This window comes from Gymnoscopelus braueri, assembly GCF_963280865.1.
Source record: "Gymnoscopelus braueri genome assembly, chromosome: 24".
Taxonomy (NCBI): Eukaryota; Metazoa; Chordata; class Actinopteri; order Myctophiformes; family Myctophidae; genus Gymnoscopelus; species Gymnoscopelus braueri.
Window position 1 is genome coordinate 12,934,483 of NC_137626.1, and position 16,944 is coordinate 12,951,426.

The 16,944-nt window shown below is 41.8% G+C and overlaps 1 protein-coding gene across 2 annotated transcripts in view; it reads right to left on the reverse strand.

Annotated features, from left to right (window-relative positions):
• map3k2 (mitogen-activated protein kinase kinase kinase 2) overlaps positions 1-16,944 on the reverse strand; it is a 63,916-nt gene that overhangs the window by 18,831 nt on the left and 28,141 nt on the right. Inside the window, exons 14-17 of one of the 2 annotated variants that reach the window (XR_013932724.1) lie at positions 15,414-15,545; positions 13,627-13,756; positions 12,187-12,364; positions 10,109-10,432 (exon numbers count right to left, since the gene is read on the reverse strand). Coding sequence is in view for 1 of the 2 variants with exons in the window: in XM_080422639.1 (XP_080278765.1) it covers positions 10,213-10,432; positions 12,187-12,364; positions 13,627-13,756; positions 15,414-15,545 (660 nt within the window). In the remaining variant the exon portion in view is untranslated. Of the gene's footprint in view, positions 1-9,294; positions 10,433-12,186; positions 12,365-13,626; positions 13,757-15,413; positions 15,546-16,944 lie in introns of those variants that run through there. The other variant, XM_080422639.1, reaches the window with a different exon arrangement.

The window sequence follows — 16,944 nt, forward strand, 5'->3', positions numbered from 1 at the left end:
TAAAAGTACAATATTTGCCTCCGAGATGTAGTGGAGTAGAAGTAGAAGTATTGGAAATTGGAAACACTCGAGTAAAGTACAAATATCTCAAAATTGTACTTAAGTACAGTACTTGAGTAAATGTACTTAGTTACTTTACACCACTGTATAAGCTATATATATGAGATCAGAAATCACAGTTATGGGCTATTTGACAACAGCCGATCTACAAGCTCACAGTGCGTCCACTGTGAGGTTGTTAGATCTGTTGTGTCTACGGTTCGCACTACGTGAGTGCCGCACTATGGGCTTGTACAGTATATCTGCATATCTTTGAATATATATATAATATAAAGCGAACATTTTTAACTAAAATCTTTGATTCTGGGGGGTCCCTGGCACAAAACATTTTCAGATGAGGGTCCGCGGCCAATGTATATCAATTTAGGGTACCTTGGCATGAAAAAGGCTGAAAACCACTGATATGCAGTACCGAGCCTGAGATCAACACAATCTATGATGTCCATTACTATGACATCAACCAGTCATCTCCATATTTGGGTAAATTTATAGCCCAATACGACCTCCATTGACTTTCAGTGTGAGATTTACTAGTAGCGTGTGATTGGCCCAGTGGTTTGCAAGATAAGCCCTGGACCGACACAGACAAGGTTCAAGGTCTCTTTATTGTTACATCTTGTGTAGGCATGACATTTGTGCAGTGGTGGAAAAAGTACTCTGTTTTACTTAAGTAAAAGTATCAACACTGCGATGTAGAAGTAGCCTACTCTGTTACAAGTGAAAGTCTGGTGTTAAAAATGTACTAAGACTAAAAGTATTGGTATCAAAATGCACTTAAAGTAGGCTACCAAAAGTAAAAGTACTGAAATGTTTGAAAATAGCAGATCTACAAGTTCACAACACGTCGCGATGCGTTGTGAGCTTGTAGATCGGCTATTTTCAAATAGCCTAGGTATAAAATAGGGCTGAAGTGGTTAATGTATGTTTTATAATGTAATAATTTATGTCTGCAAAGTAACTAGTAACTAAAGTTTTCAAATAATCGTAGTGGAGTAAAAGTACAATATTTGCCTCTGAGATGTAGTGGAGTAGAAGTAAAAGTATAGACAATTGGAAATACTCCAGTAAAGTAAAAGCACCTCAAAATGGTACTTAAAGGTAGGGTAAGTGATTTGCGTTGGTTAAAATAATTGTTAAATAGCTCTATATTCTGATAGTACTCATTGCTATAGAGTGTTTGTTCAGTATTAGGAGTCTCCTTGTCTCTCCACCTCTTTATTAAACAGAAAATGCATTTTCGTTTCAGTTTCAGTTTCATTTCCAATTTTATCCAACCAGGACAGAGAACTCAATCAGGATACAGATTAAACAAGTGAAATTGGAAGTGATGACACTAAGAAATGAGCATGCAAAATTTGAACTGGAACACTATACAAATTAAGCTTGAAAATTGGTACTTTCTCCTGATTGGCTGAGATTTTGACACCTACCGAAAAATGTTTTTTCTGTTTATTAAAGAGCTGGAGAGACAGGGAGACATCTGTTACTGAAAAAACACTCTATAGCAATGATTGCTATCAGAATATAGTATTTTAACCTTTTAACAAAATACTTTTTGTTTTAACCAAAAAATATCACTTACCCTACCTTTAAGTACAGTACTTGAGTAAATGTACTTAGTTACTTACACGACTGATCGATACATCTTGTGTAGGCATGACATTTGTGGCGTGTATCACTGGTTTTGTCTCTAGGGCCACAGGGTCGCCATCTGCTGGATGAACAAATTATAGACTTACCCAATTATTTCCTGTGCCAGGAACACCAAAGGTCTGACAATTTGTGACAATTCTCCAATAAACCACTCAAACTTCAATGAAAGTGGTGATCAGCAATTTCATATGTTTACATAACTAGTGTGGAACTTGTTCACATAACACAACGCGACGCATTGTGAGCTTGTAGATCTGCTATTTTCAAACATTTTAGTTCTTTATTTTTTGTATACTTTAAATACATTTTGACACCAATACTTTTACTCAAGTATAGGCCTAAATTTAGAATTCCAGACTTTTACTTGTAACGGAGCACTTCTATATTGCAGTATTGATACTTTTTCCACCATTGAAAATCTCACAAAGACAGTCACACCAGGGACATGAAATAAATATCTTTTATTGATTTCATCGTCATCATAGTCATAATTGTCGTCGTAATCATGAACACAGAGCGTCCTCTGTTCCGACACTCCAGAGTCTTGCCAAAAAAAACAGCAACTATCTCATCGGCACCGCTGCGTCTCACAGGACCCAACCATGCATAAAATCTAAAATTTGTTTCACTTTTTTTCTTAAAAAAAAAAAAAAAAAGTAAAAGTAAAATAAAAAATATATATTAAAAAATTATACGTACCACTGATATACAGATCTGATATAAACAGACTCATTGGTCACAAACCAATCTGAATTATAAACATGGCTTCTTTTACAATACACAGACCAAACGTGAGGGATACAAGTGAATTTTCTGTTTTAAAAAGGGTACATTTTTTTTTTCCATTTTATACATTTGTACATGATTTTTTTTTTCCTTCTTCCTCCAATTTCAAACTTTTTCTTTTTTTCCTCCTACAGTCAGAATGCGCAAGGCATTTCAGGGGACGCAGTATCCCCTGAGCACGAACTGCAGTAAATGCACGTGCACGACACGCAAACATACACACGCACGCGCACACACACACAGGAGTGGCAGCAGTGGCTATAGACACAAAAGACCTTGTAAAACTATTGTGTATTCTCAGGGAGCCTTGCTGTAGTTGGCAAACACAGGTCTCCTTTCCAGCAACCTAAGAGTTAACTCACAAGGGTGAATTAGGCCAGTGGTTCTCAACCTTTTCAGGCCGTGACCCCCCAAAATAATCATATTTGAACTGGGGGACCCCCCCCCCCCTCCTCCCACCCCACCCTGACAAGCACTTGCAATTGTAGGAGTTGGGACATTACATTTAGTTTGACTCGGTTCCACTGATAAATAGTGAAAATAGCAGATCTACAAGTTCACAACGCCTCGCGTTGCGAGTCGTTCTATTATTTGACAATTTGGCCAATGTTTCACCAATTTTTATAGTATAGCTTGTTGATTACTTTTGATGCAGTAATGAGCTTTTTTTTCTTTTTTCTTTAGGTATTAAAAAGTTCTTAAAAGTCCTTAAAGGATCTACACCATGAATTAAATTTATTAAATATATTTAATATCATATGGTGTATGTCCCTCAAACCTTTTTCAAAAGGTTTGAGCCTAAATCATCACTCAGATATACTCATCCCAAGTCAATTGTCTCTGGCTTATACAGCACTTTCAGCTGCAATACCAAAACGTCCTTTTGGGCAGGGGGGGGCTACTGAGCAATTCTGTCTGGCCATCATCAATGCAATGGCAAGGCAAGTGATGTCACTTGCATTGCCATTCTGAAATGGCCTGTTCAGACACGCCCATTCTGAAAATCTCTGAAATGAGAATGAATGACTGAATGTTAAAAATATATATTTTTTTGGGGTACAAGAGACACTGGGGAGCCCAAAAAATACCCCCCCCCCCAAAAAAAATGCAATTCATGGTGTGGCCCCTTTAAATTGTCACTTGTCTGGGGACAACCTCCCCCCCAAAAAATAACCCACAGGTTGAGAACCACTGAATTAGGCCATCTAACAGTGAAAATAAACCGTTACATTCATGTAGAATCCTTTGCTAACTGAACCACAATGATCAACACACACACACACACACACACACACACACACACACACACACACACACACAAACATTCACTCACTCACTCCTTTACCTCTGTGTAAAAACAATAAATCGATCTTAAAATGTGCAAAAGGTCAACATTGCTAAAACAAAAAAAAACAACTAAACTAAACAAAACAAAAAAGAACACATGTATCCGTGCTTTAACCAAGTCGTACGAACGACATCCTAAGCGGAATCGTGAAGAAGCATCAGTGATTAAAAAAAAAAGAAAAAAAAAAAGAAATGGTAAAAGTAATATACCTTTTTCAGATATAGTGCATAACGGTTAAGTTCGTATCAAGGCCCCCCCCCCCCCCCGGCACCAGCAGAATATTCAACAAGTGACACACCACCAGTCGTGAAAATGTTTGAGGGAGTGGTTAACAATGGATACCAGGGTTATGCCGCCATGTTGAAGAAGCGTCCAGGGGGAAAAAAAGAATTAAGACACTTCCGAGCTTAACGCCCAATTTATGCTTCGTCGTTGTGACGGTCGCTCGCCTAAATGGCGAGGCATAATTTGGGCTTTACAGGGTTGTTTTTTTTTACGACCAAAACCTGAAGGCTCATTATTATGCTTTCATTCACACAAGTCAGAACATCGCATCGTCCGTCGGGTGGAAACCTCAATATGACCAAAACTGTTACTTTTCACAAATTCGAATGAAAAAAAAAATTAGCAAAAGTAGCAGATATACAAGCTCGAAACGCAACGCGAAACGCAACGCGAAGCGGCACGTTTCCAGCTTGTATATCTGCTACTTTTGCCACTTTTGCCCGACGCAGTAGTGTGATCGAGTAGGGCGTTCATTTACGAAAATAAGAGATTAAGAGGTTTCTGCCCCCGACAGCAACGATATAGAAGTCTCCATAAGGCAACCCCTTTGTTTTGTCAATGAAGAGACTCGGATCTTTTCTTGTCACTATTCAAACTACGGTGGCGTGTCCCCTCCTAGCCATTGGTAGCAACTTATGAAACACTTCATGACAGGTTCTCTATTGCCTAATTTCTTCCAGAACCTCCATCAAAAGTACCATTTACGTATCACACTTATTCAAGGGACAACCCAACCCCCCCCCCCCATCATAAAATGACCAGGGCTAATTCGCGACCGGCTTCGAATGCTATCAATGCACTCGATGGGACATCATCACGTTTTGTTAGACCATTGAATGGGCGAAGTTGGCGACATACTGACCTACCCGCTTTAGCTCGCTCGGTGGTGGCCTCTTGTGGCTCCAGTTCGCTTGAGACTGCACGGCTCCGTCATGGCCCGAAACCGAAACTTCACTTTATATACGTCATCTCCGTCGGTAGGTCAGTATATCCTGATAACACCCAATGAATGATCTGATAAATCACGGGTAGGTCAGTATGTCGCCTACTTTCGCCCAATCAATGCTCTGATAAAACGTGATAATGTGCCATTCAATGCATTGATAGCATCCGAATCAGGTGAATTCGCCTATTTGCTTCTGAGAACCTTTTTTCCTTTCAAGGCAACCTTTATGGACATTGTCGACTATGTCGAGCTGAATTAAGGGCAGCTGGCGAGAGAGCCAATGATATAAACAGAGACAAGAATGGAGTCATTTCATAGAAAGCAGATAAGGTCCATATTTCTTTTTTTTTTTAAAGGAAACTGACAAAACAAGTGCTTTTTTTCAGCAAGTGTGTGTGAACTACAGTATGATGCTGTGGTTTGATTGGCCCTTTAAGTACCAAAAGATTTTACAGCCGAGACGGTCAACTTGTACTCTAGTTGTCATCTATGGACTTGGGCGTTTCGAACGGGTCTTTGTCACATTGTCCATATTATGCGTTTCAGAATTGTTCTGTGTACTATGTGTTGTGGATATGTGTTGCGATTTATGCTTTGCTGCAGCCAAATATTCCAGTTTGGGGGACGAATTAAACATAACATTTTCAACACAGCAGCTGACAATGGTAGCTGACTTAGCTGGCTACGTCTTCATTTGTGGTCTCTCTGTATCCTGTTCTCTCCAAAGTTCAAATTAATTTGATATATTTCTTGACACTGCAAGAACCCTGTTTACGGATGTTTGGATATAAGCTACGTACCTTAAAGCAGAGGAACAGTACTCTTTAAGTGCTCTGACCTTTTCTCCTCATATACTGAACACCTAGCTCTTCAGTGTGTATCTACTTTGCAGACTAGTGGAGTGTGTAAAGCTTAAAGTACAACCAAGCCAACAGTTCGGCTGAAAACAGCGGGGGTTCTGAGTGTTTGGGGGTGGTCTCACACGATGTAATCCTCACAGTAGACAAAAAAAAGCTGCTTGGCTGTCGTCTCGGTCACGTTTGAGCCAATTAGAGAATTTATAATCGGGTTGCCATGCAAAACGAAGAGGCGACCCATTCGTGCAGTGACGAGCACTTCATTTGAGAAATAGATTACCACCCGCCCCCCGCCAAGCGATCATTGCCTTGACACCGTGACCCCTCGCTGTTGTCGACCAACGGTCAGCAACGGTCTATCTTGACCATGAACATAACATTTGACACCAAAATACACCAGTATAACACAGTGGTGGCTTGACTGAAGCACATTTCGTAATGGTACCGTTCAAACACTGGAGGAGGGTACAAGGACCCAAACATCTGTACAATGCTGGATATATTCCTGCGCGTCGTGAAAGCTTTTTTTTTGTTGACAGATCAGTGCAACGACTTAGCCGTCCTGGTCACTACTTCCAGGCAAAGTACCTGTGGCTCTGACGGCCGATATCGAGTATCTAGCTAGCAAGGTATGAGCTTCTTTACAGGCAAAACAGATCTATCACTATCGTACCTGGTTTTGTTAGGCTTATAACCAGCCATTAACCCATTAAGACCTGGAACGCATCTGTCATTTTTAGATTTATTTAGGCTATTCAAAAATAGCAGATATACAAGCTCATAGCGCGGCACCGAGTGCCGCGCTATGAGCTTGTAGATCTGCAATTTTTGTAAAATCGTGATTTTTTTTTGTGCAAATCTTTGAATATATATATATTCTTTAAAGCGTTTTTAGAAAACACTTTTTTAGTCGGCTTCAGGTCTTAATGGGTTAACACGTGAGAAGAGAGGGATCTTTGCACCCAGAAGAACACTCAAAATGACTCTTCTCGCACGCGTACACCGTTGCCTCACGGAAATATGCACCAATTTGAGTCTACGGCACAACGAAACATGGGATAAACTTGAAATCGGCGGGTGAATTCGAGCCGAAACTTGAACCTGACAACACCGGGACAGTGTCATATAGCCGTTACATATTGGCCAATCGACTGTGAGCTTTCCCTCTCCCCGGCCATGTATCGCTGAAATCGCTCAAACAGCCCTGGGAATCTACCATGAGGACCTATGGTAGCCTAGATGCTTGAAAAAGAAAGAAAAAAAAACCTGAACCCTCGGTCTCCTTCTATTTCAATAATGGCAGTGGTAATATGACCACAGTTTAACACATTAAGACCGGGAACACATCTGTGTCATTTTTAGATTTTAGCTATAATCATTATTTCATACTTGTGGGTATTCAAAAATAGCAGATCTGCGAGCTTGTAGATCCGCTATTATTTGAAACATCATGAAAACGTGTGCAAAATCTTTGAATATATTTTTAAAGCTAACATTTGTAATTCAAAATCATTGCTTCTGGAAGGTCCCTGGAACAAAATATTTTTTACTTATGTTGGCTTTAAAAAAAATACATATTCAAAGATTTGGACACATTTACACGATTTAAAAAAATATATAGCAGATCTACAAGCTCATAGCTCAATGGCCAAAGACATCTAAAAAATTACACGGATGCGTTCCCGGATCGAATGGGTTTAAGCGCATCCACACAGTTGAGACGATATTCCACGGGGGTCGAGGAGAGGCGTTAAGTGAGCGACCTCCGTTTTTTTTTGTTGCTTCGGCCGACTTGGCTGGCATTCAGTGCTTCATCTCAAGCAGGGGCAGAAAACTGCCTTTTTCAGCACAGCACCAGGTTATCGAAATTAAAAAATAAATTGCCAGTCCTTTTCACTATTTTTTACAAGCTAGCTCAACGTTTGGCTGAAAACATTGACCGCAGCATCTTGACAAAGTGACCCGGTCATGAATCCCCAACCTTGTTATAACTGTTATTTTCAAAAGAACCACAGAGTGGAAATTCCGTCGAGGTTATTTACCCGAACCAAGTGTCGGTAGACAAACCGGAACCAGCCAAAGTTTAACCAGCATTCGTCTGCTGGGCTGGTGGCAACCTCCCACCCTTTGTTGTCAAGCTATCTGTAGCCGAGCAGGGACCAGTAGTGACCAGGAAATCCCCGTTTAAACGGACGAGGCAAGAGACACACGGAACGTCAGGGGCTGAATTCGAGATCCAGCTGGAGTGAAGCTATAACGGAAGCGACGGGCAGTAGAATCGAGGAGGTACGCGGACACTTAAAAACTAAGAGTTTTCAGAGTTTACCTGACTGGATGCTAGTAGCTAGAAAAGCTTCCTATGCTGTTTTTCTTTTTGTTTTTTTTATAAAGAAAAAAGGCACAAGGCACAAAACAAAAAAGACAGTGGGGGAGGGGCCGAGGTCGGACGAGTAAACTAAACTGACGGATGGACGTGTAAGCAGGATGACAGGAAACCCCGAGACGAAGAACCGACTACCGGAAACGGAGTGTGTGTGTGTGTGTGTGTGTGGGGGGGGGGGGGGGGGGGGTTAACAGAGGGGACGTTAACCCCCATTAAGGCCGGGAACGCATCCGTGTCATTTTAATATTTATCTTGGGCTATTAAAAAAAAGAGCAGATCTACAAGCTCATAGCGCGGCTCCGAGTGCCACGCTACGAGCTTGTAGATCTGCTATTTTTTGGAATCAGTGGTGCTCAAACTTTTTCTCTGTCAAGGATCCCCCAAAAATGATACGTTTATGGCTGCCGGTTAAAAAATATCTATATGTATTCAACACAAATGTTCCAAGATTTTTCAATAATAGCAGAACTACAAGCTCGTAGCGCGGCACTCGGTGCCCCGCTACGAGCTTGTTAGATCTGCCATTATTGAATAGCCCAAAGTATAAAATAATGGTTTATAGCTAGCTAAACATCTAAAATGACACAGTATGCGTTCCCGGGTCTTATTGGGTTAAAGGCAGAATCGTGACAGAGAGGGGGGGGGGAGGCGGGTTGTCCGTTGGGGGGTTTAAGGGGGTTTGCTCTCTGCTTCCCGTGTTCTGACCTCGGGGTCTCTCGTTCAAAATCTATAGCAGCGGGTCCAGGACAAAAAAACAACCCAACACCGGGTTTTTTTCTTTTTGCAGCAGAGTACATTCTGGGGTCAGGTTCGAAGAAGAAGGTCGAGGGTCGGGGGGGGGGCAAGGGGGGGGGGGGGGGCAGGTAAAGAGGGAGGAGGGGGGTGAGCCACTCCAGATCCAATCTCCATTATACTAGGTCCACAACACAGATTTTTTAGTCCCATTCACAAAAAAAACAACGAAAAAAAAAAAAAAAAAAAACACGTTTGGCGAAAGAAACCGTACAAACATTAAAAAAAAAAGGAGACATTTTCAAAAGGAGTTCATCTCATCTTTTAAGGGGGGGGGGGGGGGGGGGGGGGGAGTGCTTACCCCCCTTTATCTATGTGAAATTAAGGTGCAACTTTTTGTCTAAAATAAAAACGTTTGCGTCCTCTAAGGGCGGACCTCCGGGAAAGGAGACCCTAAAAGGGGGAGTAGGTCACCGCCCCTTTCTTCCCACCAACGAACCAGCACTCCAGTTTTCCCATTCGCTAAGATCCTCCCCCGGCGAGTTCTTTCTGGTCCAATGGGGGGGATGGGGGCGGGGTCAGAGGGTGGGGGGACACCCTATCAGGTAAGGCCGTGTTTGGCAAGTTCGGCAGGGAGGGGCGAGGGGCAGTGGTGGAAAGTAACTAAGTACTATGTACTCAAGTACTGTACTCAAGTACAATTTTGAGGTATTTGTACTTTACTTGAGTATTTCCAATTTCCAATACTTTTACTTCTACTCCACTACGTCTCAGAGGCAAATATTGTACTTTTACTCCACTACAATTATTTGAAAACTTTAGTTACAAGTTACTTTTCAGATATACAGTGATGATATCATGAAACATACATTAACCACTTTAACCCTATTTTATACCTATTTGAAAATAGCCGATCTACAAGCTCACAACGTGTCGCATTGTGATCTGTAAGTACATTTTTATGCCAATACTTTTGTACTTTTACTCAAGTAAATTTTGAATTCTGGGACTTTTACTTGTAACGGAGCATTTCTACATTGCAGTATTGGTACTTTTACTTAAGTAAAGAATTTGAGTACTTTTTCCACCACCGAGCGACTGAGGGGGAGGAGGAGGAGGAGGGGCAGAGGAGGGGGGTTCAAGGTTCAAGGGTTCAGGCTTATTAATGTACAAAGATGTGCCTCAGTAGTTCGTCGGCGGACGGCCTCTGCTTGCTCTCCACGAAGATGCGCTTGAGGAAGTCGCGGGAGTGGTCCGAGACGTGGCCCGGCAGCGCCGGGTTGGTGGGCTGCGTGGCGATCTTGAAGATGGCCGCCATGGCCTCGAACTCCGCCCACGGCGGCCGCTGGGTCAGCATCTCCACCACGGTGCAGCCGACACTCCTACGAAAAAACGACAGGGAAATGTGGAATGAACAGCGACGACAGCTGTCCTCCAAAGCATTGGTTCTCAAAGTGGGGTCCTTGAGGGAGTTCCAGGGGGTCTCCAGCTAAATGATGGATAGTTAGGAACCAAATGGACCCTTATGGGTCTGTAACTCTGAGAGTGTACAAATCTCTCAGAGTTACATTAACATTGATTTTACAATATGAATCGGGGTCACAGAGATAGAAATGCCATTAAATGGGGGTCCGTAGCCTCTAATGCGTGTCAAACTGGGGGGTCCTTGAAGTGAAAATGGTTGAGAATCACTGCTAGAGCCATAAAAAATATTCCCTTGTGGGGGTCCCTGGCATAATTATCTTTTCAAATAGGGGTCCGCGGGCTAATAAGTGTCAATTTGGGGGTCCTTGACATGAAAAAGTTTGAGAACCAGTCCTCCAAAGCGGTGGTTCTCAAACTTTTTCGTACCAAGGACCCCCAAATTGATAAGTATGTGGCCACGGACCCCCCACCTGAAAATATGTTGTGCCAGGGACCCCCATAAGTTTTTTTTCGCCTTTTAGAAAAAAGATTTAAAAGATTTGCATACATTTTCAAGATTAAAAAGAAATAGCAGATCTACAAGCTCGTATATTTTTGAATAGCCAAATTATAAAATATGGATGGGGTTAAAATTATTGTGACGCTTTATTAACTAATTTTGCTGGGGACCCCTGGTATCCCCCCCCCCAAGGATCCCTGGGGGTCCCCGGACCCCACTTTGAGAACCAATGCTCCAAAGACACCGTTTCACAAACAGAGGGTCGGGACCCATTTTTAGTCAGTCGCAAATAAGTATCCCTTTATTTTTCGTTTCCAACATTTTGTTTTTCATTCTCATTTTTGTCATACATTTTTACTAATTCAGAAAGATTTCCCCCAAAAAATCCAAGATATTCCATAGATTAGGAGAAAAAAAGAAACTAGCAGATCTACAAGCTCGGCTTGTAGATCTGCCGTTTTCGACTGCTTTCACTAGTTTGTGTCCCGGCCCAGGGAGACATCAAACTTATCTTTTGTGTCTCGAGCTAAACGTTTGAGAAGCACTGCTCTAAGGGCAGATACACACTTTAGGACTTCTGAAGTGGTCGGGGGAGTCATCTGATCGTTAAGCATTTCACACTACACAAGCCTCTTTCTTGAAATCGGCTGTCATATATCGTTGTTGTGGTTTTCACTACACGATTAATCGCCTTAATATTTGTCCGCAGACCCCCCCCCCCCCCTTCTGAAAATATGTTGTGCCTAAGACCCCCATACAAGATGTGTGTGGATTTGGAAAATATTCCACAATTCACATTTTTTCAAGGTCTTTCTTTGTAAATAGCCGATCTACAACCTCAAAACGCTTGCAGATCGGTCATTTATTTTCAAATATTTTATGATATTTAAAGTGCTCAGGTGGCCTAGTCACTTTTGTTGGGCTTGTTTTTATAGACCTGGCTGCTTATTTCTCTTGCAAAATCTGGCAACACTGTTCAGACACACAGGCTGCACACACAGCTCGCTCTCGCTCTCTCTCTCTCTGTGCGCAATTCCTCTCAAATAGGGTTAAATCGATTAATAATGTTAACTGTGGCACCCCTAATTGTCAGTGGAATATTGCTGACACACCCACATCAGGAGTGTGTGTGTGTGTGTGTGTGTGTGTGTGTGTGTGTGTGTGTGTGTGTGTGTGTGTGTGTGTGTGTGCATCCTGAGGCTCATGTCTTACCAGATGTCAGCCTTCCTGCCGTAGCCCTCTCCGCTAATGACCTCCGGGCTCATCCAGTAGGGGGTGCCGGTCACCGACTTGATGCCCGTGCCCGACAGGCAGATGGTCTGGAGACGCCTGCTGGCCCCGAAGTCGCCCAGCTTCACGTTCCCCACCGAGTCACGCAGGATGTTGGCCCCTAAGGGAGGGACGGGTCAAACAATCAACCCGTTGGCTGAACCACATCATGGCATTGTCCCATGTGCGCACACACACACACACACACACACACACACACACACACACACACACGTGTCCAGGAGATCTCCGCCTACCAGTACATCTGGTGATAAATTCAACGTAGGGGCTTTAACCCTTTAAGACCTGAAGCCGATTCTACAAAATGTCTTCTAAATCCTAACAGTATTCTGAAAAACGTATGTTTCTATAGTGGCGCTCAAACTTTTTTTTTGTCAAGGACCCCCAAAATGATGTGTATTTGACCGCCAACCCCCACCTCAAAATATTTTGTTCCAGGGACCCCCCAGAAGCAAAGATTTGAGTTAAAATTCTTCGCTCTAAAACATTATGTATTCACAGATTTTCACACATTTTCAAGATTTTTCAAAAATAGCAGATCTACAAGCTCATAGCGAGGCACTCGTGCCGCGCTACGAGCACGAGTGCCTCGCTATGAGCTTGTAGATCTGCTATTTTTAAATAGCCAAAGTGTAAAATAATGCTTTTTAGCTCAAATCAAAAAATGACACAGATGCGTTCCAGGTCTTAAAAGGGTTAAAACAGCAGAGAAAACCTCAAGCCTAAGCCCACTGCCTTGAAAAACCAATCCTGATAACGTCCCAATACCAAGGACTAGGGGCGTGCCGATATATCGTCCCGCGATATATCGTGATAGGCTTTCGTGACGATATGTATCGCTTTGGAAGAAAATAATTTCTTCTTTTTTTTTAATATATATATATATTTTTGGCAATAATAATAATGCAAAAACAGAAGTATTTGTTTGCATTTGCTTCCCCCACCCCCATATATTTTCATAAGCTTTTTTTCCCCCCCATATACTTTCATAAGCTTTTTGCCAGACCCAGGGGGTCAGGCCTACATGAGGCTTTGTCGGTCCCTCTTTCGTCCATATATGGACGAAAACGGTTCAAAGTTTTCGTCCATATATGGTGCATATATGGTGCTTACATGTCCCTCTTTTTGATTGGCCAAGCTTAGCGTGACGTACTGCCATTAGGGGGTCTGGCAGTACCAGGTCCCCTGGTTCCCTAGTTTTCCACCCCATATATTTTCATAAGCTTTTTTTCCACCCCATATACTTTCATAAGCTTTTTTTATTTGTAACAGATTACTTATATTACTTATACTTTTACTAAGTAAAAAAATTTAATAATAAAAAACATGTGCGCACGCACACACACACACACGGTCACAAACCTTTGATGTCCCTGTGGACGATCATGTTGCTGTGGAGGTAGGAGACTCCCTCGAGGATCTGGCGTGTGTAGCGCCGCGTCACGTTTTCCGTCAACGCCCCGTAGGACTTCAACTGGTCTTTGATGGAGCCCTGGAGAACGGCAGGGAACAGAACACGTGAGTTGAGTATGCCTTTCCAGAACGACCTGCAGGGCTGTCACCATTACAGATTTAACCCATTAAGATTCTACAAAATGTCTTCTAAAAACCAGTTTTTTTGAAAAAAAACATATGTTTCTATATCAGTGGTTCTCAAACTTTTTCATCTCAAGGACCCCTGAAATTATATGTATTTGGCCGCCGACCCCCATCTTAAAATAGTTTGTTCCAGGGACCCCCCAGAAGCAAAGATTTGAGTTAAAATGTTCGCTTTAAAAGAATAAATATTCAAAGATTTGCACACATTTTCACGATTTTTCATAAATAGCAGATCTACAAGCGCTCATAGCGCGGCACTCTGCACTAAAATACCAGCCATTAGTACAAGCCATTATACATCTAGGCTATAAGTGTCAGCTCATTGTTTTTCATATTTGGCAGCTTGGGCCATGTCCTCAGGCTGGTGGTCAGGGGCTTGAGGATTATGGGTTTGTTGTCCAAGTGTAAGGCAAAGCAGCTTGCAAAATATTGCTCAATCGCCGATCTATTTGGAGGAGAAGGTGCTTCCTGTACCCATCAATTTTTCTCCGGTGTTGGTAATATGGCAGACTGAAGTGTATGACCAATGTTAATTCATTCAGTGCCACATGACGTCTAAGACGTCATGAAAAAATAATAATATATATATATATATTTTTTTTTTAACTCTTTCACTGCCAAGAGTATTTTCATAAAGTACTCCCCCAGTGCCAGCAATTTGCGTATTTTTTAATTTTTTAATTTTGTAATTTTTCATTCAAATAAATGATCTGATTGGGGTTTTAAACCCATAATACAGTTCTACCAGTAGAGAGCAACAAATCGACACATTGATGATCTCGCTGGCTCACTCGCCCCCTCCCAAACAGGCTCACGTCATATCCGGTCATAACCGGATGTTGACATTTTTGACAATCGTTGATCGGGCTAAATTACGATGTGATACACGACTACGATGACTGATCGTCACCCAGACCAAAGAGAGTAGACGTGGACCTCTCCGTTCGTTTTTTATACCGTGTGAAAAAACGTGACTTTCCCTATTCTGGCCAAAAATGAACACGGAAAAAAATGAGAACCGGAAACGGAATCTGCGTCATGAAACCGGAACCCAATGAGTCTGAAGGAGTCAGGAAGCGAAAGTGATCATGAAAAATAAACAGAATAGCGCGACTACAGTCAAAAGTAAAAACTCTGGATTTCTCGTGCTGGCAGGGAGGGTACTCGGGAAAAACTCGGGATATCTCGGGCGTGGCACTGAGAGAGTTAAAAAGAATATTTTTTCCCCCTATTTTTTAATGTTCAGAACCCAAGATATGATGATTTGAAGATTTTCTGCTCCATTCACTTCTTGTTTAACTTCTTACTGAAAAAGGCTGTATCTCGGCACCTGAGCACTTTTTTTTTTTACAATGAATTTTGGCTGTGGAAACCAAAATTCCATAAATAAGAATGGCACTAGAAAGAGTTAACTGTGAATAAGTTCATGCGCATTTGTTGTTTATATTCTGGACTTGTTTGGACTCGAGGACTGTGACACATGTCGTTTCAAGTGAGTGGGAGATCAGAAGCAAAAATGTGCTGTCAAAATCCAACACTGGCTCTCTCACCCCTGGCATGTACTCCATGAAGATGGAGAGTGTTCTCTCCGTGGAGTCTCTCAGGCAGCCGTAGTACTGGACGATACGCTCGTGGCACAGGTTCTTCAGTAGCTGGATCTCACACTCCAGGGCGTTCACCTCCTGGGGAAACGGAGCACATTAAAGCCATTAAGACCTGGAACGCATCTGTGTCATTTTTTGATTTGAGCAAAAAAAACATTTTACACTTTGGCTATTTTTGAAAAATCGTGAAAATGTGTGCAAATCTTTGAATATTTATATTCGAAGATTTTTGATTTGAGCAAAAAAAAACATTATTTTACACTTTGGCTATTTTGAAAAATCTTTTTACACTTTGGCTATTTTTGAAAAATCGTGAAAATGTGTGCAAATCTTTGAATATTTATATTCAAAGATTTGCGCACATTTTCACGATTTTTCAAAGACAGCAGATCTACAAGCTCATAGCGCGGCACCGAGTGCCGCGCTATGAGCTTGTAGATCTGCTGTTTTTGAAAAATCGTGAAAATGTGTGCAAATCTTTGAATATTTATATTCTTTTAAAAGCAAACATTAACTCAAATCTTTGCTTCTAGGGGGTTCCCTGGAACACAATATTTTGAGATGGGGGTCCGCGGCCAAATTCATATCATTTTGGGGGGTCCTTGACATGAAAAAGTTTGAAAACCACTGATATAGAAACATAGGTTTTTTCAGAAAACCGTTAGGATTTAGAAGACATTTTTTTGCAGAATCGGAAGCTCAGGCCTCAATGGGTTAAGCAAGGGATATTTTACACTCGGGAATAAAGAAGTTCACCGACTTTCTCCACTCAGGTATTATTGCCTGGGATCTACATGATGTGAACACTGACACCGTTGTGAAGCGGGGGGCGAGAATTCACCTTCTACGGGAAACAAGAATAAATCTCTGTTCATCCCATCACCCGTCATTTTGTATCAATCTTTTACTGTGAGTCTTATGAGCTTTTCTTTTATCTGCTGGTATTAACACATTCGGTGCCAGAAATCTCACCGTTGAGCTGCGCGGCGCTGTTTAAGCTGTAGAATCCAAGACGAGAAATCCATGTGAAACAAAGAATGCGTGCATTTTGCACGATGGTCCTGGCTAACGCCTGGTACGATAACATCTTTCACGCGAGTAACCGGTTGCCATCCGGACGCTCTACCCCTGAGCCACATTCATCCCCTCGGCGGTACAACTTTTAAATTAACCCATTAAGACCGGGAAGGGAACGCATCTGTGTAATTTTAAGATGTCTTTGGCTATTCAAAAATAGCAGATCTACAAGCTCATAGCGCGGCACTGAGTGCCGCTCTATGAGCTTGTAGATCTGCCATTTTTGAAAAATCGTGAAGATTAGCGCAAATCTTTGAATATATATATATTTTTAAAGCGAACATTTGTAACTCAAATCTTTGCTTCTGGGGGGTCCCTGGAACAAAACGTTTTTTAAAATGTTTAAAAAAAAAAAATATATATATATATATATATATATATATATATATATATATATATA